This window comes from Triticum urartu, chromosome 6A, assembly GCF_056163025.1.
Source record: "Triticum urartu cultivar PI428250 chromosome 6A, HENAU_Tu73, whole genome shotgun sequence".
Taxonomy (NCBI): Eukaryota; Viridiplantae; Streptophyta; class Magnoliopsida; order Poales; family Poaceae; genus Triticum; species Triticum urartu.
In genome coordinates, this window is record NC_141878.1 from 408,375,008 (window position 1) to 408,397,373 (window position 22,366).

Consider the following 22,366-nt stretch of genomic DNA (forward strand, 5'->3'; position numbering starts at 1 on the left):
AGATGATAGGGTCCTCTTTGCCCAAAAAAAATGGTAGAGTCCCCGATAATGGAGATTTGGTTAGTTGTTGAAGCCAAAAAAAAGATGCACTGGATCACACTCCATAGCTCAAACCCATGTTATTTTTCTAAAGTTTATGGGCTGAGTTTTCTTTAGAGGGATCTTTGGATCAGCTGCACTGAATTGCAAAATGAATCCACCTTCTGTTTTTGCAGAATGAATCTATCTTTCAGTTTTGTTTTTAAAAAAGAGAGCCGTTTCTTGCATGGTCAACGGGCAAAGCAGTCGAACACGGACCGACAGACTCGAGCTGCTTCACACTGATCCAACCCCACCGGGCCTCTCCCGCCGCCGCGCTCTCTCGCCGGCAGCCCCTACGCCAACTCGTCCTCGAATCGTGCGCCTCCGCATCTGCGATGGCCTCCATGCCGCCGGTGGCAAGGAAGGTGCCGCACGAGCTGGCGGAGCATGGCGACGTCCGCGTCGACTGCTACTACTGGCTCCGCGACTACTCCCGCTCCGATCCCGCCGTCCTCGCCCACCTCCGCGCCGAGAACGACTACACGGCCGCCCTCATGTCTGGTGAGAGCCTATGTGCCATTGCGGAGCTTCTGCTCGGTACCATCCGATTGGATTGGATAGTTTAATCAAGTGAGAATCTTCCTGCTGAGGTCGATTTGAGCGAACCGCTTTTAGTGTGTCTGCACCAACAAATTAATTAATTAGGCTCCACCATATTCTCTAGTAATTTGTCATGATATTTGTGGTATACATTCGATTTGGTTCTTGTTGGTGCCTAGTAGATCGACCTGCCTTATGTTGTTCTATCGGCGGAATTTAAATCTTGGATTGTCATCCTGTGCAGCTTGATTGCTAGTGGAATTGGAATGTTTGTGCCGTGGCATTGGTTGCCATGTTATAGGGGTACGATGCAGTCATATAATTTGATCGCTAGTGGTAGTGGAGACTGATGACAAATGCATTCTGAACTGAAGGGGGAGTTTAATGCTGTACTTGAGACCAGACCTTTTTTTCTTCTAAATATGTATTAACACCTTATAAGTTATCTAGTATTATACTCTTCTTTTATATCTTATATTTCCCTTCTTCTAGATGTCAAACACATCGAGGATGAAATATTTGCTGAAATTCGAGGAAGAATCAAGGAAGATGATACAGATGTGCCTGTTCGCAGAGGGCAGTATTACTACTATGAAAGAACATTGTCTGGCAAGGAGTATGTACAACACTGCAGGCGTCTTGTACCAACAGATGGCCATATTACAGTCTTCGATGCAATGCCCGTAGGACTTGATGCCCCTGATGAGCATATTGTCTTGGATGAGAATGTAAAGTCTGAGGGCCATGATTATTACAGCATCGGGGCTTTCAAGGTATAATTTTGGTTTCCCTTGCTCCATGTATTTGTGCGAATGTGTGCTCCTTGATTCCTTGTGTACGTGTCTCTTCAATGTTCTCATATTTAGGTGAATCTGAATATTCGTTTCAGGTCAGTCCCAGCGGTAGGCTAGTTGCTTATGGAGAAGATACTAACGGTGACGAAGCCTACACGCTTTATGTCATTGATGCGGAGAGTGGAGAATATGTTGGGCAACCACTTAAAGGAGTTACTTCTGACATTGAGTGGGCTGGTGATGATTACCTTGTTTACATTAAAATGGACAGCCTTCATCGACCAGATAAAGTATGTGAACTATCCTTCTTACTTCTACATGAAATGTGTCCTGGCTCGTGCTCACGAGGTTTATAGACGCATGAGAGAAAAGTAAATATTGATGTTTCATCATGTAAGTAGCTCAAATTCATGGAAAAAAGTAGCGGAATTTCTCTCTGTCATCGTTGTTCTCAAGCTATTATGGCACTGTGCAATGTGGTCTTCCCTGCATGCCCAAATTTTTGCTCTTATTTTCTTGGGAACGAAAATGTTACTTCTTGATTTGTAGTTTAACAGAATGGTGGCGACATGTTCAGATTAATCACTCATTCTTGACTCCTAAGGTGATAGCTGACTGAAAATTACTATATCAAGTTGTAAACTTGTAATCCTTTTTTATTTAAGAATGTGCAAGAGCTTTGCATGCCATTTTGTTAAGATCGAAAGGCAGTCAATTAGAAGAGGTTTTAGAACACATTGAGCAGCCAAACACTAGCCACTCCAGCTGAGAGCAACTACACTGATTACTCACGGTAGCCAGCCGGCAGCTGCACCTTCTTCTACATAACGAAGTCCTCCCTAACTCGTGAGGTCACTCTACCTCGCAGCAGCCACGCGTCGGCCTCTCGTGTCACACAGAAGTGCCCCCTGCGGGACCCCTACCAAGGGTACCCCCTAAATAGTTGCTCCCTAAAACATGTTATATAATGGATTATCTCTTAGTGTTATCTTTAGTATTTAGGGTTTTTATCATTTATGCCACTAGTTGTGTTACTCAATTTTGCCACTAGAAGTTTCAACTGCTAAAAAATGCCATCACTCCATTAGGTGCATGCTAAAAAATGCCACTAGGCACCATTACTGTCAGCTCAAAGCCTGTTTACCATGTTACATGACCAAAATACCCATGGACTAACATGTCTGCTCTCCCTCTATCTCATTACGATAAAGTGTGGGTCCCACTCGAGCCCCAACAATGTTCTTACTTTCCTCTAAAATAATTCACTTCTTACTCCTGACAAGTGGGGCCCACACTTATCATTGTGTGATAGAGAGAACTGAAAGGCGCACCTCATGAACAAAGCCGGCCGCCTTGTGCTCGTGAAAGTCGTCCTCAGCGCGATCCCGATCCATCAACTACTCGTGCTAACGCCCCTATGAAGACCATCAGGGCACTCGAGAAGATCCGGCGTGGCTTCCTCTGGGTTGGACGCGTTGCGGCAAATGGCGGACACTGCCACGTCAATTGGCAACGCATTGCCCGCCCGATCTCCCTAGGTGGCCTTGGCGTGCACGACCTCACGCGTACCAGCCTCGCGCTGTGCACGCGGTGGCTCTGCTTTAGCCGTACGGACACCAACAGAGCATGGGCAGGCCTCGACCTGCAATTCTCCGCCGAAGAACGCGCTTTCTTCTTCGCCTCCACCACCATGCATGTCGGAGATGGCACGCAGGCTCTATTCTGGGAAGATCGCTGGATTGGCGGGCGCTCTATCCGCGAGATCACCCCTGATAGGAACCAATTCCCTACCAGGGCGTGCTCTCAGGTTGTAGGGGTGGAAGGGCAGTTGGCGAGGCGAGGGGCGCGTGCGGCGGCGCTGGGGCGCCATGATCGAGCGCGGGATAGGGAGGCGCAGGGGCGGCTAGGGTTTAGGGGTCTCGGCTCCTGAAGGGAGCCGAGCAATAAAGATTACTTATTGCTTGTCTCCAAAACAAGTCATTACAGGTGTTTATATAATCCTTCTATGCGCTAATAAAAATAACGATAAGTTGGGCCAAGCCCCTAACTGCCTGCGCCATTGGTGGGCCTCCTCCGACTATAGTGTACGCCGATCATAACATCTCTCCCCGCCTGCGCAAACAGCTCGTCCTCGAGCTGGAAGTCAGGAAAATGCTGACGGAACTCCTCGAGCTGCTCCCTAGTGGCATCCTCCGCCGGCAGGCCTTGCCACTGGATCAACAGGCGCCAAACACCTCGGCTCTGCTGGCCCTTCAACACCCGCTCTGGCCCCGGAAGAAGACGACCCTCGGAGGTCGGGGGAAGAGTCGGTGCGGTCGGCGGTGGTTCGCCGCGGAAGGGCTTCAACAAGCCCACATGGAAGACATCGTGGATGCGGGCGCCGGGCGGCAGCTGAAGGCGGTAGGTGACGTTGCCGATGCGTCCCAACACTAGAAACGGCCCGGCGTAGCGAGGACCCAGCTTGCACTTGGCGCGAGGATCCAGGGACTGCGTGGTGCGATGGAGGAGCCGCAGCCACACCCAGTCACCCACCGCAAACTCCGCCTCGTGGTGGTGGGCATCGTAGTATTTCTTGGACTGCTGCTGGGCCTGGAGAAGACGCTGGCGCACCTCGGCAAGGATTTCATCCCTGCTGCAAAGAAGGTCACCCGCCGCCTCAGTCCGGGTCGTCCTGGGTTGAAACGGCAAGATGGGTGGTGGAGGGTGACCGTAGACCACCTCGAAGGGTGTGGCACACAGGGCGGAGTGGTAGGAGGTGTTGTAGCAGTACTCCGCCCAAGCGAGCCAGTCCACCCAAGCACGTGGACGATCACCTATAACACAGCGTAAATACATAGCAATCACCTTGTTGACCACCTCGGATTGGCCGTCGGTCTGTGGGTGGAAGGCCGTACTCAGGTGCAATTTGACGCCCGCCATCCGAAAAAGATCGCGCCAGACATGGCCGGTGAACACCTAGTCGCGGTCGCTGATGATCGAGGAGGGAAACCTGTGGAGGCGGATGATGCCGTCGAAGAAGGCACGCATGACGGAGGTGGCGATGTAGGGGTGGCCGAGCGCGGTGAAGTGCACGTACTTGGAGAAGCGGTTGGCCACCGTAAGAATAACGGACTTGCCGCCCACCTTGGGAAGGCCTCGATAAAGTCCATGGAGATGCCGGCCCAAACCTGAGAGGGCACCTCAAGGGACTGTAGCAGTCCCGCGGGCTGCGGGGTCTCCGTCTTGTTGCGCTGGCACGTCACGCAAGACTGGACCCAGTCTCGGACCAGCGCACGGTCGCCAGGGATGTAGAAATCTGCTCGGAGGTGGTGGAGGGTCTTCTGCACACCCTCGTGGCCGGCCGAGTGGGCCAGCAACATGATCTGGTGGCGGAGATCGCTGTGATCCGGCACGAAGAGACGCCGCCCATGCAGGAGTAAGCCATTGTCCAGGCGCCACGGCTACTGCAACTCGCCCGCCTCGAGGCACCGACGGAGGTGCTGCGCATCCGTAGAGGTCGCCGTGCCCTGGCGGATGTCGTCGATGAAAGCGAAGGAGGGTCCCGAGCGGGTGCAAAGGACTGCCCCCTCGGTGTCGGCGGCGCCCATGTCGTGGTCGGTGTCACGGCGGGACAGTGCGTCCGCCACGGTGTTGAGGCGACCCGGCCGGTACTCGACGGTGAAGTCGAACCCGAAAAGCTTGCTGATCCACTGGTGCTGCGGAACGGTGGACAAGCGCTGGTCCAATAGAAGCTTGAGGTTGTAGTGATCCGTGTGAATAAGGAACGGCCGCCCCCATAAATACGGCCGCCAATGGAGCACAGCCTGCACCAAGCCGATGAGCTCCCTCTCATCGGCCGCGAGCTTGTGATGGTGTAGGACCGAAAGTATGTCTAGAGGGGGGAGGTGATTAGACTACTTGACCAAATAAAAATCTAGCATTTTCCCAATTTTAAGTCTTGGCAGATTTTAGCAACTTATCACAAGTCAAGCAATCAACCTACACATGCAAATCTAAGAGTATAATAGCGGAATGTAAATCATTGCATATGAAGGTAAAGGGGAGGAGTTTGGAGGGAGCAAACGCAATGTAGACACGAAGATTTTTGGCGTGGTTCCGATAGGTAGTGCTATCGTACATCCACATTGATGAAGACTTCAACCCACGAAGGGCAACGGTTGCGCGAGTCCACGGAGGGCTCCACTCACGAAGGGTCTACGAAGAAGTAACCTCGTCTATCCCACCATGGCCATCGCCCACGAAGGACTTGCCTCACTTGGGTAGATCTTCGCGAAGTAGGCGATCTCCTTGCCCTTACAAACTCCTTTGTTCAACTCCACAATCTTGACGGAGGCTCCCAAGTGACACCTAACCAATCTAGGATACACCACTCTCCAAAAGGTAATAGATGGTGTGTTGATGATGAACTCCTTGCTCTTGTGCTTCAAATGATAGTCTCCCCAACACTCAACTCTCTCTCATAGATTTGGATTTGGTGGAAAGATGATTTGAGTGGAAAGCAACTTGGGGAAGGCTAGAAGAGATCAAGGTTCTTGTGGTTGGATTGGAATATCTTGGTCTCAACACATAAGTAGGTGGTTCTCTCTCAGAAAATGAATGGTGGAAGTGTAGGCACGTTCTGATGGCTCTCTCCACGAATGGAGGATGGGTGGAGGGGTATATATAGCCTCCACACAAAATCTAACCGTTACACACAATTAACCAAACTTGGTGGGACTGAATAGTTAAACTCGGTCAGACCGATTTAGTTCAAAATGTGAACGTTAGGATTTCCGGTGGGACCGACATGTCAACTCGGTGTGACCGATTTCATTAGGGTTAGGGCATATCATAATCTCGGTGAGACCGACCACATGAACTCGGTGAGACCAATTTCTGTAATAGGCAAACAGAGAGTTGGTTAGGCAAACTCGGTGAGACCGATCGCTCATTTCGATGAGACCGAAACATTACGAAAAGGAAACAGAGTGTTTGCATTGCGAACTTGGTGGGACCGATCGCTCATCTCGGTTAGACCGAAACATTACGAAGGGAAACAGAGAGTTTGCAATCCCATCTCGGTGAGACTGAGATCCCTATCGGTGAGACCGAACTGATTAGGGTTTCTGGCTATGGCTATGTCAAATGAACTCGGTGGTGCTGGATAGATCAAATCGGTGGGGCCGAGTTTGACTTTTGGTTTGGGACATATGTGGATATGAGAAAGTGGTTGAGAGCTTTTGGAGCATATCACTAAGCATTTTGAGCAAGCAAGCCATTAAGCAACACCTCATCCCCTTTTAATAGTATTGGCTTTTCCTATGGACTCAATGTGATCTTGGATCACTAAAATGAAAATGTAGAGTCTTGAGCTTGAGCCAATATGTGTCCTTAGCATTTTGAGGGGTCCACATCTCTAGTCCATGCCATGCCAATCATTGAACTTTCTGAAATGATCATCTTGAAAGAGTATTAGTTCAATGGGCTATATGTTGTTAAGAATTACCAAAATCACCCAGGGATTAATTGCACTTTCAGATGGCGCGTGGCGAAAGGCCTGCTGAAAACGCGAGCGGTCCGGCGCCCTGATGAAGGACAGCGCCAAACCCCACGCCCGAGGCGTCGCAGTCCACCATGAACGGCTTGTCGATGTCAGGCATCTGGAGGACCGCCCCCATCGTGAGAGCCTGCTTGAGTGTCTGGAACGCCTCGGTCGCCTCAGTATCCCAGGAGAAGGCGTCGCGGCACAACAGTTGAGTGAGCGGTGTTGCGATAAGGCCGAACTCCCAGATGAACTTCCGGTAATAGCCTGCAAGGCCCAGAAAACCCTGGAGGACCTGCGGCGAGTGCGGCGTTGGCCAAACCGGGACCACCGCGACCTTATCAGCATCCATGGCGACTCCCTCCGCCGAGATGACGTGGCGAGATACGCAACGGACGTCGTGCCGAACGAGCACTTCGAGCGCTTGAGGTGCAGATGGTGCGCTTGAAGCTTGTTGAAGACGATGGCCACGTGTTGTAGGTGCTCCGCCCATGACGAGCTGTAGATGAGTATGTCTTCGAAGGAAACGAGCACAAACCGCCGCAAGTAGGGGCGGAGGATGTCGTTCATCAATGCCTGAAATGTCGCCGGGGCATTGAAGAGGCCGAAGGGCATCACCAAGAACTCGAAGTGGTCGTGATGTGTGCGAAAGGCCGTCTTAGTGACATCGTCCGGGTGCATCCGCACCTGGTGGTAGCCTGAACGGAGGTCGAGCTTGGTGAAGAAGCGGGCCCCGTGTAGCTCGTCCAGGAGTTCATCAACGATGGGGATGGGGAATTTGTCCTTGGACGTCTTGGCGTTAAGAGCACGGTAGTCGATGCAGAAGCGCCACGAGCCGTCGGCCTTGCGCACAAGGAGCACCAGCGCGGAGAATGGCGATGTAGTGATCTGGATGATGCCCTGGGCGAGCATGACCGCGCACTGCCGCTCCACCTCATCCTTCTGCAGCTAGGGGTAGCGGTACGGTCGCACGGTGACGGGGGCTTTGCCCGGTAGCAGGTGAATGTGGTGGTCGTAGGGTCTGGCGGGTGGGAGGCCCTATGGCTCGTCAAAGAGGTCGATGTGCTGCTGCAATAGGCTAGCCAACAGGGGATGCTCGGGGTCGATGGTGGTCGTCGTCAGCTGGGGCTGGGCCACCGCGGGGTCGGCGCCACCCACGCCCTCCCACCGGACGCGGTGACCCAGGCGCCAAAAGATCATCGTCATAGCGTCGAAATCCCATAGGATGGGATCCAGGGTCCACAAAAAGTCTATGCCGAGGATGAAGTCGAAGCAGCCCAAGTCAATGCCGACGCATGTGATGGTGAAGTGCTCTTCGCCAATGATGATGGGGACATGCCGAGCAATTCCCTGGCAGGGTAGGCGATCACTGTTGGCCACGGTAACTCGGAGCTGCTCCGTGCTAGTCGGTTACAGTGCCAGGCGGCGCATGGTGGACCTAGGCAGGAAGTTATGGGTGGAGCCCGTATCCAGCAGGGTGAGGAAACGCTCCCGTTGATCGTCACCGGCAGCAGCATAGTCTTGTCCGCCCGTATACCCGCGAGGGCATGGAGGGAGACCACGAGGCGAGGGCGTTCGCCTGGGCAGGCCTCGGGGCGACCTCTGCGTCAAACAGGGCGGGCATGTCGCCGAGCATGGCGGCGCCAGCGTCCTCCTCGATGTAGTCCGCAGCCTCCAAGTAGAAGAGTCGCGGGTAGACGTGGCCCGGAACGTAGGGCTCGTCACAATTGTAGCATAGCCCCTGACGACGGCGCTCGAGCTGCTCGGTCGGGGTGAGCCGACGGAATGGGCGCGTCGCGGGGGCCTGGGCGGGATGCCCCCACGCTGGTGGTGTCTGTCGGCGGGGGGGGCTGGCGGGCAGCCCAGGGCGGTGGCGCTTGCATAGCCACCGCGCGGTGCTCAAAGGCGCGGGCATAGTACATGGCTGTCTGGAGGTCCTGTGGCCCGCGCATCTCCACATCCACGCGGATGTGGTCCGGCAGACCGCCAACGAAGAGCTCGGCCAGCTGGCGAGCCGTGATGCCAGGGCCTGGAAGCGGTCGGCGAAGTCTTGCACCGTGGAGAGAAAAGGCAGGCGCCCAAGCTCCGCCAGCCGGCTCCCGTGTATCGGCGATCCGAAGCGGAAGAGGTATAGTTCGCGGAAGCGCTCCCATGGTGGCATCCGCCCTCGTCCTGTTCGAGGGCGTAGTACCACGTCTGAGCTGCTCCCCGAAGGTGATACGAGGCGATCCGGGTGCGGTTGGACGCGAGCGTGCGCTGCCCCCTGAAAAATTGGTCGCACTGGTTGAGCCAATTCAGAGGGTCCACAGTGCCGTCGTAGGTGGCGAACTCCAACTTGGAGAATCTCGGCGGTGGCTGGGCGTGGACGAGGGTCGGGTGTGCCTCGTCAGCGCGGAACAGCGAGGGTGGCGGAGCCAAGTAAGCGGGCATCAGGGTGCCGCCCTGGAACAGGGGCCCGTCGACGCCGTCGTATGAGTTGGTGGAGCTCGAGGACCCACCGTACTGCATGGTTGGGTGCGATGTTGGTGGCAGCGGCACATGCGGTTGGCCTGAGGCCGTCGTGTAGACCAGCCCGAGGGACCTGGAGAGCCAGGCCGGCAGCGGTGATGGCGACGTGGGGAACCGGACCTGGTGGATGGGCACCCCGAGATCCGTCGTCGGGATACCCGGGGCCGAGGTCGCCGGTGGCGGCGGCGGTAGCTACTGCTGCGGCGGCGGCATGGTGGGGGCAAAGGAGGTCGCCGGTGGTGGCGACTGCCACGGTTGTTGCTGCGGCGCCATGATGGTGGCGAAGGGGGCGGGCGACTGCGGGGCATAGGGTCCTGAGAGGAAGGTGCGGATGCCCGCAACCGCCTGAGTGAGGTCTCGGAGCACAGCCGTCATCTCCTCCGGGGTGAGGACGATGGGGGCGGACACCGGCGGTGTCCAGGCAGCGGAGGAGACCGGCCACGACAGGGATGGCGCTCCCGCCGTGGTGGTCATCGGTGGTGTGGTGGCGACCGGCAGTGGGCAAAGGGGCGGACATGATCGATCCCGAGACAACTGATACTAGATTGATAGGAACCGAGTCCCTACCAAGGCGTGCTCTCAGGTTGTAGGGGTGGAAGGGGAGTTGGCGAGGCGAGGGGCGCATGCGGCGGCGCTGGGGCGCCGTGATCGAGCGCGGGATAGGGAGGCGCAAGGGGCGGCTAGGGTTTAGGGGTCTCGAAGCCGAGCAATAAAGATTACTTATTGCTTGTCTCCAAAACGAGTCATTACAGGTGTTTATATAATCCTCATATGCGCTAATAAAAATGACGATAAGTTGGGCCAAGCCCCTAACTGCCTGCGCCATTGGTGGGCCTCCTCCAGCTATAGTGTACGCACGCCGGTCATAACAACCCCACTGCTGTACACATGCATCCCCAAGCGCCGTCACAAGCTCCGGACTGTCGCCGAAGGACTGCTGGACAACCATTGGACGCATGACATACACGGCACAGTGGGAATCCGTGAGATCAGGCAATATCTGCAGCTTTGGCACATGATCGCCGGCACGTCCCTTTCAGCCGAGCCGGATCTCCTAACCTGGAGGTGGCGTGCGGACGGCACCACCGAGTCTGCCTACAATGCCACGTTCAGCGGCTCCGCAACTTGCGCCACATGGAGGCTCACCTGGAAAAACTGGCCGCCGCCGAGCGTCCGTTTCTTTCACTGGTTAGCTCACTTGGACCGCTGCTGGACTGCAGACCGTCTCGCCCGGCGCAGCTTGCAGCCCCCCGAGACCATGACCACCTTCTCCTAACCTGCCCCTTCGCCCGTCAGGTTTGGCACGAAACAATGTACTGGCTCCGGATGCCATGCACCCCGCCTGCCAACGAAGCCTCGCTCAACGACTGGTGGCAAACCACGCAGCAGGCCACCCCCAAACCCATGCGTAAGGGCCTTGACTCCATGACCCTTCTTGTCCCATGGATGATTTGGAAGCATCGCAACGACCGCGTCTTCAACGGAGGGCGCCCATCAGTGCACGACCCGCTAACAAAGATCAAGGACGAGGCCGCCCTCTGTACCGGCGCGGGCGCCCTAGGACTTAGAGCAATCATACCCCAAACATGGGATGTCCACTGATTCGATCATGGACTATGTAACCGCCTCCTAGGAGGATTGTAACCAAAACTCTCTATTTTCAATGCAATGAAACGGAAGCTCTCTTGCGTTTTCTCGAAAAAAACAGCGGTTGTAAAAAATGAAAACCGAAAAAAATCGGAAACAAGCAAAACGTAAACCTGAAAGCACAACCGTTCTTTTTACCTTTTTGGGAAGCACATCTCTGCTTTTTCACTTTTCTGAGCTGTGCTTCACCATGAAGTACAACTGTACTTTTCACTTCCTGGGAAGCACATCTGTGTTTCACACCGAAGCACAACTGTACTTCACCGTGAAGCACAACTGTGCTTTTCACTTCTCAGCAGCACAACTGTGTTTTTTCAGACGGTGTGCTTCACATGAGGAAAACAACAATTTTTTCCCGAGAAAACTTAGGAAAAACCAAGCAAAATCCAAAAACCCGAAAAAAAGAAACGCGTCCTGGAAACAAAAAAAGAATTGCCTTTTTATAGCAAATTATGATTTGTTGAGCTGCAAACACCATCGCTTCATCCACAAAAAGGTATAGTTGATGCCCTGGAGTGGAGAATTGCCAGTAAGAACGGCCACGAAAAAAAAGTCAAATGCCTCCACAATGTCCATTTTCAGTACGAATGCTGGAGCACATTTGCGGTGGAAGAATTCCACAGCCCGTTGCCCAGGAATGAAGTTGTTCTGGATTGATCTTTCTCGGATGAAAGCACTCTGATTTGCGGCGATGAGAGTGTCAAGCTTGTGAGCAAGTCACGGCCCCGAAGTCTTCAAGAAGATCTTTCCAAATCCATGTACCTGACTAATGGGGTGAAACCCGCTGATGTTCGCTGCGCCATCCTTTTTCAGAAGCAGGGTGATGAAACCAAGTTTTAATACCGCGTCAATGCATGACAAGTGTGTGCTTGTGTGTTTTGCAGTGCTTGTCATAGTTTTATTGACTCGTTACCTTGGCTTTGACAGGTATGCCTACACAAGTTAGGATCTGATCAATCTAATGATATGTGCCTGTATCATGAAAAAGATGACATATTTTCACTTGGTCTTCAAGCTTCAGAAAGCAAGCAATATTTATTTGTTAGATCAGAAAGCAAAAGCACAAGCTTTATATTCCACCTAGACATCTCCAAACAGAACAAGCAGCTTGAAGTTTTGACACCTCGCTTGTATGGCATTGATACAGCAGCTAGTCATCGTGGAAACCATTTCTATATTAAGAGGCAGTGTGAAGATTTCTACAACTCTGAACTGGTTGCTTGCCCATCGAATAATGTTGCTGAGGCCACTGTCTTGCTATCACACAGAGAAAGGTAATCAACTTCGTTGCTATTTAAGTTTGAAAGTTAGTTTTCTTGGCTTCTTGATTATATACTGATACACAGTGCCCATTCCCCCCCTGGAAACACCATTCCTTGGATTCCATAATTGCAAATTCTTTCTTAGGACTAAAAAAGAAAGACTGAAAAGTGGATTTTAGACCTGGCTGACTGTCATGTTTATTTCTCATATTGGTTAATGTATTTGGAACCCCTAGGAACTTCTGTCAAATCTTATTAAAAAATCACCCAAAAGCAAAGACTACCAAATAAAGCTTCACTGTTATGGAGATAGTTAAAAAAACGTTGATCCAAATGCCTCAATGTAATTTGATTTTCTGTATGATTCAGTATTTTTTTACTTGGAGATGGAATAGGATGTCAATGGTAAATTTGTATGATCTGTGAACTTGCTAATCATTTATCCAACCTGGACAGAGAGACATTGTTGGCATCAGTTTTCAAGCTTATACCGAAAAAGGCTTTCGCCCCGCTTTATATTATAAAGCAAACCGCCCAAGCCAACATCCAACAAAGTTCACACACACGCACACAAGTCTCACACAACCACTAGTACACATAAGGGTTAATGCTGAGGGCACAGCTCAACAAGCCCTGGAAACAGAAAAACAGCACACACACGCCCACACCCAGCAACACAAACTCAATCGGGTTCCGGAGGAGGGGGCGGCGGCGGGGGCGCCATGCGGACGACCATCGAGCGAAGGTCGGTGATGAGGGTGTTGATGGTGTCCCGGTCCTGGGGGCGGCTAAGCGGCCTCCAGAGCTGCAAGAAACCACACATTTTGAAGACTGCATCAGTCGCACATCGAAGAGGCACTTTCTGAATAAACAAGCTTGTTGCGGATGGTCCAAAGCGTCCAGGCGAGGACACCGACACACAGCCACCGAGTGGCGGTATCGAGGGGGGGGGGGAGGCGAGGATCTGAACAAGCAAGTCGGGGAAGTTGGTGTTGCACCACTGTCCACTAACCGTCTCACGGAAACAGGACCACAGGAATTGGGCTGTGGAGCAAGAGAAGAAGATGTGGTTAGCATCCTCGACCGTGCCGCACAGTGGACAAATCCCATCTCCCGATCCATTACGCTTGAGGACCTCGACCCCAGAGGGAAGGCGTCCCCGGATCCACTGCCATAGGAAGATTCGAATCTTCAGGGGGAGGCGAATGTCCCAGATCAGGCTAAAGGGCTCAGGAGCCGATGAGGGAGCGATGGCCGCATATAAGGATTTAGTGGTGAAGCGGCCAGAGGGCTCCAGGCGCCAAGAGATGGAGTCAAGAGTATCGTCGACGTCCATCGGGAGGAGAGCGATGTCCTGGAGGAGGGAGTCCCAAGCGACCACCTCAAGAGGGCCAAGGGACGCCGGAAGGCGAGACGCCCTAAGTCAATAAGGGCCGTCTCGACAGAGACCCGAGGGTCAACCGCTATGGCGAATAGTTCTGGGAAGCGAGCGACTAGGGGGGAGTCCCCTAGCCAACGATCGAACCAGAACAGGGTCGAGGACCCGGAGCCAACCGAGATGGAGGTGCCAATGCGGAGCACGGGAAGAAGTTGGATCACAGCCTGCCAGAACCGGGAGCCACCAGACCGCTGGCAGAAAGCAAGGGGTTGGCCCCGAAGATACTTATTCCTGATGATGGTAAGCTAGAGGCCACCCACTCCATTGGCGATTCGCCAGAGCCAACGGGTCAGGAGGGCGATGTTCATGTGCCGAGAAGACAAGATCCCCAGACCCCCCTGGTCCTTGGGTTTGCATATGTCGAGCCAGCTCACCATATGGTACTTCTGCTTGTCTCCCTCGCCTGCCCAGAAAAACCTGGCCTGGTATTTGGCGACCTCCTGATGAAGCGTCTCATGGAGGCTGTAGAAGCTCATGAGAAACCATAGGAGACTGGCAAGCGAGGAGTTGATTAGGATTACCCTGGCGGCCTTCGAGAGCCACCTCCCCTTCCACGGCTCCACCCGGTGCTGCATCCGGGTCACAGTCGGGCGGAGGTCAGCCACGGTGAGTCATGAGTCACTAATGGGTATCCCCAAATAAGTCGTGGGGAAAGTACCCAGACGACAGTTTAACCGATCAGCAATGGTATGGGTCTCCTCCGGAGGATAACTGAGGATCATCACTTCGCTTTTATCGAAGTTGATAGTGAGCCCAAACATCTGTTGGAAGCACAGGAGGAGGAACTTCAGGTTGGCAATGTCGGAAGCGGAACCCTCTACCATTATTATGGTATCGTCAGCATATTGTAGGAGGGAGACCCCTCCCCCTCCTACCAGGTGAGGGACTAAGCCGTGGATATGGCCAACAGACTTGGCCCTATCCAGGATAACAGCAGGAGCATCGACCACTATGTTAAACAGAAACGGGGAGAACGGGTCGCCCTGGCGAACCCCACAAAGAGTGGGGAAGTACGACCCGATCTCGCCGTTAATGTTAACCGCGGTCCGACCGCAGGAGACGAGTTGCATCACTCTGGTGACCTACCGGTCATCGAACCCTTTGCGAAGCAGGACTTCCCGAAGGAAGGGCCAGGGAACCATATCACAGGCCTTGTGGAAGTCAAGCTTCAAGAAGACCGCCCGTTGGTGTTTGGCTCGGACTTCGTGAAGGACTTCGTGGAAGACTAAGACCCCATCCAAAATAAACCGCCCTTGAATGAAGGCGGATTGGTTGGGGTGAGTGACAGTGTTCGCCAAAAGGGTCACCCTATTGGCATACCCTTTGGCCAGGATCCGGAATATCACATTGATCACGGTGATAGGCCGGAATTGGCGAATATCCGAAGCACCCAGAACTTTGGGGATGAGGGTGATGACCCCATAGTTCAGGCGCCCAAGGTCCATGGTCCCCGAGAAGAATTCGTCGAAGAGGGCCATGACCTCCGGCTTGATGGTTTGCCAGAAAGCTTTGAAAAACATCACTGGTAATCCATCCGACCCCGGAGCCGAGGAGGGGTTCATCCCCTTTATGGCCGCGAGGACCTCGTCCTTCGAGAAAGGTGCCACCAATGCGGCATTAGCTTCGGCGGACACTAACTGGCGACCCGACCAAGTGTCGGGGGCTAGTGCTGCCCCACCCCGAGGGGTGGGGGAGAAAAGGGCTTTATAGAAGCCGTCTACATGGACCCGGATGTTCGAAGGGCGGACTATTTGGGAATCTCCATCCCACAAGCAATGGATGGAGTTCCGTCTACGTCACCCATTCGCGATCGCCTGAAAGTCACCCATTCAAGCTTATAAAGAGTAAACATCTTTTGTAACACAAGCCCCAGGTTTTGCTGTGGTGTCTCTAGTTCATTTCCAGTGCTACATAAAAATGCCTTTGTCTATATGGATACTGGTCCCACAAGGATATTTCACAGATGCACCATGTACCCTTTTTCTCATTGGAAACTTGCTGATTAAAAAAGAGAGCTGGAAGTCACTGCTTTTGCAAGTACAGTTAGCACCGTGTATAACAAGCTAATGAATTTGAACACCACTAAAGTATCGGGGAACACACCAATTAATGTTTTCATGTTGCAGTGCTGTCAAACATATGGATCATTGATAGGATGATATCACAACAATGCAAAGCTCTCGATTTAGTTAGGTCACGTTTTCCTTTTTTTTGTAATTAGGAAGTGGGTGAGAAACTTGATGCTCATAAAGTAATGTCCTAGATTTTTGAAACAAATACACTGAAAATATTTCTGGAGAAGTATGCACTTAGATTAATAGTACAGTCATGTGTACCGATAGCTAAGCTGCATCTAATAGATAACTGCACGGTACATATCAGTTAAGTTATTCGGCTGCACCTTATCGGCTTGCAAATCTAATTTACTGTACTCTGCTCTTCTTATCAATGTGAAAATTATGTATTAGTGATGATGATCCAACATTGATAACATAAGGAGCAACACTGCATAAAAAAACTGAAGCTCCTTTCAGTGTGAAAATTCAGGACTTCCAGCTCTTTGAGAATCATATTGCTGTCTATGAGCGTGAGAATGGTCTACCAAAAATAACTGTATATGGCTTACCGGCCAGTGGAGAGGCACTTGGGAAACTTCAAGGTGGACGGGAAATTGATTTTGTTGATCCAGCATATGCAGTGGAACCCGAGGAGTCACAGTTCCATTCATCTATTATTAGGTTTCATTATAGCTCACTGAAGACACCACCCTCGGTGTTTGACTATGATATGGATTCAGGGGTGTCTGTATTGAAGAAAATTAATACTGTAAGCTATTACTTGCACCACTTGGTTTTATGTTATTTGGACAAATTTTGCATGTGCTTCATATCTCTTTGTGTCTGGCCATGGTAATCAATGCACAATGAATATCAATATTTCAACAATGGTAAATTCATTGGGTAGTTTCTGTTTGTTGCTTACACTAATGCCTCTACTTTCCTTAATATGCTATTCTTGTGAGTTTTTTTTTTTTGAGCTGTATTCTTGTGAGTTTTGACAGTAGTTTGGTGATGGTCTATATTGCCCGGGCCAAAAGCTTTCCGCTGATTTTGTTTTACAAATCTACTATTACATCTATTTCAACATGTAAGACGTTCGTGCTAAGTTCGGGCGTTCTCAGGATTTGATCCAGCATCTGATGGCCCCCTTTGAATTGCCGCTTCAGGCAACATTTCGCTGTCCAACCGAGCCATGTTTACTGTCTCTGCCTTTTCTCTTTTCACCATTACTGAAAAAGGCTTTCGCCCGCTTTATATATAAAACAACGTTCCACAAGCACCATGATACAAACTCACGCCACCACCGCACACGACACACACAGCCAAGGCAAGATACAAAGGTGCCGAGCACCGCCACACCACCCAACGACTACCAAGCTACTACATATGAGCGAGGACCAACGTTTGGAGCCAACGGAGACCTCCAATCCTCCGAGGAGAGGTGAGACAGAAAACAGCAGAGCAAGGACTACAAGATGGTGCCTCCTAGAAGGGAACGACCACTGATAGCCGCCACCATCTGATCCCAAAGATCGAGTTTTCACCCGGAGCAACTCGAAGGAGTAAGGACACCGTGACGGAGCCTTCATGAAGGATACGGCGTCCACGGCCGCCGCCGCCGTCGGTCAATACAAGATTGGGCAAGTGATGTACCCTGGCACGTCCACCCCTCCGATGCATCCTAGCTCCGCTAACCACCAGCGACCACCCACCCGTGTGGCCATGGCCACTTGCTCGCACCCGAGGCACAAGTTCCGCCCACGAACGCTGTGCTTCCCGCCGCCAGGGCCGCCGCCCTGCATCCAGACACCCCAAGACCGACCAAAGTGACCGGCTTTGAACCAAAGGACGCAACCGACCAAAGAAACCGCAGCATACGTCCCGCCTCGAACATCGTCGGAGCCGCATCAGCCCACACACGGCCGGGGAACGGGGGAGGAGTGGGAGCGGACGCATCCGGGCCGGCACACCCCTGTGCCCGCGACAGGTGGCCCGAGCTCGTCGGCGCCTCCCATCCCTCTAGCCTACCTCCCCACCGGACACCTCCTGTGTCGCCCCACCTCGGCGGCGAACGCAGCTCCACATGAGGCCACCAACACACACCCGCCCACCAGCAAGGAGAGATCCCAAGGGCCGCCACCAATCGCGAAGGAAGCTCACCGAGGAGCCCATCTGCGCTGTCTGCCGTGGTCCCTGGATCCCGGTCGGTCCGCCCACCGGCCAGCCGCTGCTGCGTAGCACCACCACTCACCGTGGCCATGGCAGGGGCAGTGACCTGCAGCCCGCGTCGCCCTCGGCCTGTGCCGCCAGGCCCCAGATCTGGCCTTGACCTCGCCGTCCCTAGCGACCATGGCGCGCCCGCCACCGCCGCGCCGCCCAATGCACCACCGTCGCGCCGCCGCCGTCGACCAGCCCCGGCGGGCCGTCGTGTTGCGCGCCCGGCGCCCAGCACAGCACCCATGCCCGGGTGAGCTGCCCCGCGTCACGCCACCCGTGTGAGGGGAAGAAGAGCGCCCCCTGGCGGCAGCGAGGAAGGGGAGGAGGGGCGCCCCGCCGGCGGCTAGGGTTAGCCTCCCGTGCGCCTGCGGGGGCGTCGCGGGAGGAGGAGGGAAGGAGGGTTATAATCACACATCTCTTTTCGCCATTTACCTTACCTGCCCCTTTTAGGCTATATAAGCCGGAGCTTAGAGAGGAGATGGCATCATCTTTTGTTTGGGTTTCCCCCTTTGAGCCGCCACTGTTTGTGGGCTGGCAAGAACTCCTTTTGTGTTCGACTAAGTAAATCATCCACCTGAATTCGGCTAATCGATGTGTGTGTTCGACTGAAACTCTTGATGTTTCTGAATTTCCTAGTCTAGGCTTGTCATTGCTGCTCAAGATGCAACACAGACAATCAATTCTTGTACTAAATGCTACTAAAATTTATAAATACAGAACATGTTATGAAAGTAATTTCAGTGAGAAATTACTTATATAAATTCCTGTGGATTAATATATTTATTTTATTTAAATCAACTGAAGTAGCAAAAGTCTGACTGTACATACACAACAATGATTTACATTTAAAAGGGAATAATTATAAGTGTCTGCGGTCAGTGGTGTCGGGCTTTGTTTACATGAACTGAATGAATTGAATTCTTAGCTTTGTTCAGAAATATGTGGTGTGTGCATATTATTTTCTTGTGCAGTATATGCAAATTTATTAAAAGGGCAGCCCCAGTGCATGTAGCTCCTGCTTGCGCAGGGTCTGGGAAAGGGTCCGACCACTTTGGGTCTATTGTACGCAGCCTTTCCCTACATTTCTGTAAGAGGCTGTTTCCAGGACTTGAACCCGTGACCTCATGGTCACAAGGCAGCAGCTTTACCACTGCGCTTTATTGACCACTTGAAATAGTAAAGAACTCTCGTGAAAGAAAACTATTTTCTTGTGCTTTGAACTTGTCTTTTTTTCAGGTTTTAGGTGGATTTGATTCATCAAATTATGTATCAGAAAGAAAATGGGCTGCCGCTTCTGATGGAACACAGATCCCTATCTCCATTATATATAGAAAAGATCTTGTGCAGCTCGATGGCTCAGACCCCATGCTGCTATCTGGCTTTGGCTCCTATGAGGTATTGCGTTGCTATCTTTATTAATCAGAAAAAAATCTTTCTGCTGTCATGAATATCGTAGACAATTTTTTTAGAGCAGCCTGTAATTCATGCTAATATCCTTGGTTCATCTCAGATGCAAATGAGTCATTTGGAATGTTCAAGTACTTTTTCTTTATTTATACAGAAATTGTGAGGTTTCTGCACATGAATGCCTTGAAATTTTCTAGAATGCCCTATGGCTCACGTCAACATCTCTTCTTCATCATGGATGCAAATGACTGTTTTCGAACAAATGTAGTTCTTGTGTACTTTTGCAAGAAACACAAACTTTTTTTCTAACATGGCATCATGTTTTCACGCACGCTATTTCATCTGAATGTGATTATCCAGTAAAGTGCCATAGTGTTTCATCATACCTTCATACGCTTCATAGAATTTACAAGCACACACAATTGAAACACCACTCTCGGCCAGAGGGTAAATGACAGAAATACAAAATTTCTTCTACTTGCATGTAGGGTGGTTTTGCCATTTTCTGAAATTAAGGATTATCAATGCTAAAGTAGAGTGTAAAATGTAAAACTGTAAATTAAGGGGACATATCTAGCAAAAGAGAACCTAAACTATAGTGGAATATTGGGAAAATAAAACATGTTTTTTGAAACTTGTTGTTTCCTTTGATAGTACTGGTTTTGACATTGTATGTTTGGCAAAGGCTAGCAACTGACAAAACATAACAGTTTCCCTTCGACCTATAACCTAAACTGTAACAGAATATTGGGCAAATAGACCATTTCTCCTTTCTGATAATACTGGTTTTGACATTGTATGTTTGGCAAAATCTAGCAATTGATAAAACATAACAATTTCCCTTCAACCCATAAAAGCTGGCAAACCTGGCAAACATAACAATTGCGCTAACTATGCACCGTCTTTTTGTGCACCACTTTATGTGAACAGATATGCATAGATCCGAGTTTCAGTGGATCAATATTCTCTCTAGTAGATAGGGGGTTTGTACATGCGATAGCTCATGTTCGTGGAGGTGGGGAAATGGGCCGGAAGTGGTATGAAGATGGAAAGCTGTTGAAGAAGAAAAACACCTTCACTGATTTCATTGCTTGTGCTGAGCACTTGATGAAAAGCAAATACTGTTCAAAGGAAAAGCTTTGCATTAGTGGCAAAAGTGCAGGTGGCCTATTGATGGGCGCTGTCCTAAATATGAGGCCTGACTTATTCAAGGCCGCCATTGTTGGGGTCCCTTTTGTTGATGCTCTCACAACTATGCTTGATCCAACCATTCCATTGACCACAGCTGAATGGGAGGTATTCATCTCCTCTAGTACATCTGAAGTTAACTTTCCAAGCTCCACTGTCGTATCGCCATTTTGTAGACTAGCTTGCACTGCAGTGCACTTGAAGTTCTGTTCCTACTCTCATCAACTCATGTTTTAATCATTTTTTCAAGAGTGGGGTGATCCAAGGGAAGAAGAATACTATTATTATATGAAATCATATTCTCCTGTTGACAACGTAAGTGCCGACCTTTATGTATTCATTCCCACATTTAGTAAGTTGGAATTCCCTTCAATGTGATTATGTCTGGTGGATATTTTCGTGCTGAAGCTTGTTAGTGACACCACCGATCACCCCCTGTATGAATATATTCATGAATAGGAACTGCAATTCTCACAATAATATTGTGGACTGTACTCTGGGTCAAGAAAGAAGAGACTAAACTCTGAACGTATGAATAAGAACTGCCGTGTGTTCACTTTGTTTCTCCCTTGTGATGTCTAATTGGACTGCAAAAATGTATTCATGTTATGCGTTACGTGTGTTAATATTTATTGCAGGTGAAAGCACAAGAGTATCCCCACATTCTCGTCACGGCCGGCTTAAACGGTAGGCATTCGTCCCTTTGATCACTTGCGAGTTTCTTCCGAGTATGTATGGTTTTGCATCACAGCTCATTTCCTCTGTAACAACTACCAGATCCTTGCGTGATGTACTCGGAACCTGCCAAGTTTGTGGCTAAGCTGAGGGAATTGAAAAGGGATGACAACCTTCTGCTATTCAAGTGTGAAGTAGGTGCCGTACACAACTCAAAGTCTGGAAGGTATACAGAAAAGGATATGAATCCTTCTCCATCTGTGTTGGTTTTTGTTTTTTGACGTGTCAAATATACTACTCCCTCCGTTCCGAATTACTTGTCGCAGGTATGGATGTATCTAGATGTATTTTAGTTATAGATACATCCATTGCTGCGACGAATAATTTGGACGGAGGGAGTACATCTATATCAAAATATAAGACATTTTTGCAGTTCAGTTTATGGTATGGAGGGAGTAAAAGAGAATGAGCAAGATCCTATTTTTCCTTTTGGCCTAACTGTTGGTTACTTGCAGGTTCGAGAAATTGCGGGAGGACGCCTTTTCTTACACGTGTCTCCTCAAGGCACTCGGCATGACAAATACGGCTTGATTGTGTCGGGCTATCCGGCGTATGAGGTCTAGTTTGTTCTGAACCCTCTTCGTAGAGTTTGGTGTCTTCCTAGCTGGCTATACGGATCTTACTTTCTTAGTTTAGCGACGGGACAACTCTAGTGTTGACGTTCTCGATGCTCCATCGACACGTGTGAGACATAAAAACAGAGGAGTTCCCGAGGATTTTGTTTTCTTCGGAGCTAATTTGAGACGGGGATTTGTAGCACGTAGGTGGGCATGCACCCCTTTTTTCTTAGCTTTTGGTTTTTAATCTTTCATATCTTTTAAATCAAAAATCCAAAAAATGTTCATTTGCATATTCGTATTGCTGGCGATGACAACTTTCAATTGAGATCCATTTAAAATTATGTTTTCACAAAATTTTAAAAAGCTTCGTTAAGTTTAAACTTTTGAAATTTGGTACGAGTGACCGAC

At 50.9% G+C, this 22,366-nt stretch overlaps 1 protein-coding gene and 2 pseudogenes across 1 annotated transcript; 2 read left to right on the top strand and 1 right to left on the bottom strand.

Annotated features, from left to right (window-relative positions):
* Positions 1-229: 229 nt before the first annotated feature.
* Positions 230-22,157, top strand: LOC125513597 (uncharacterized). Its single transcript, XM_048678737.2, has 11 exons — positions 230-582; positions 1,114-1,394; positions 1,511-1,705; positions 12,019-12,365; positions 16,326-16,617; positions 19,305-19,463; positions 20,406-20,771; positions 20,913-20,978; positions 21,302-21,350; positions 21,441-21,564; positions 21,854-22,157. Exons 1-11 carry the CDS (start codon positions 417-419, stop codon positions 21,927-21,929), a joined length of 2,121 nt encoding a protein of 706 aa, XP_048534694.2. The 5' UTR covers positions 230-416; the 3' UTR covers positions 21,930-22,157.
* On the bottom strand, positions 7,975-10,069 carry LOC147965441 (uncharacterized; annotated as a pseudogene).
* Positions 10,460-11,046, top strand: LOC147965442 (uncharacterized; annotated as a pseudogene).
* Positions 22,158-22,366: the final 209 nt, after the last annotated feature.

Excerpts from the sequence above, each read along its gene's own strand:
- LOC125513597 (XM_048678737.2), top strand. The coding sequence starts at position 417 with ATGGCCTCCATGCCGCCGGTGGCAAGGAAGGTGCCGCACGAGCTGGCG. Across the intron at positions 583-1,113 it reads CACGGCCGCCCTCATGTCTG|ATGTCAAACACATCGAGGAT; the intron begins GTGAGAGCCTAT and ends CCCTTCTTCTAG. Across the intron at positions 21,351-21,440 it reads CGTCACGGCCGGCTTAAACG|ATCCTTGCGTGATGTACTCG; the intron begins GTAGGCATTCGT and ends AACAACTACCAG.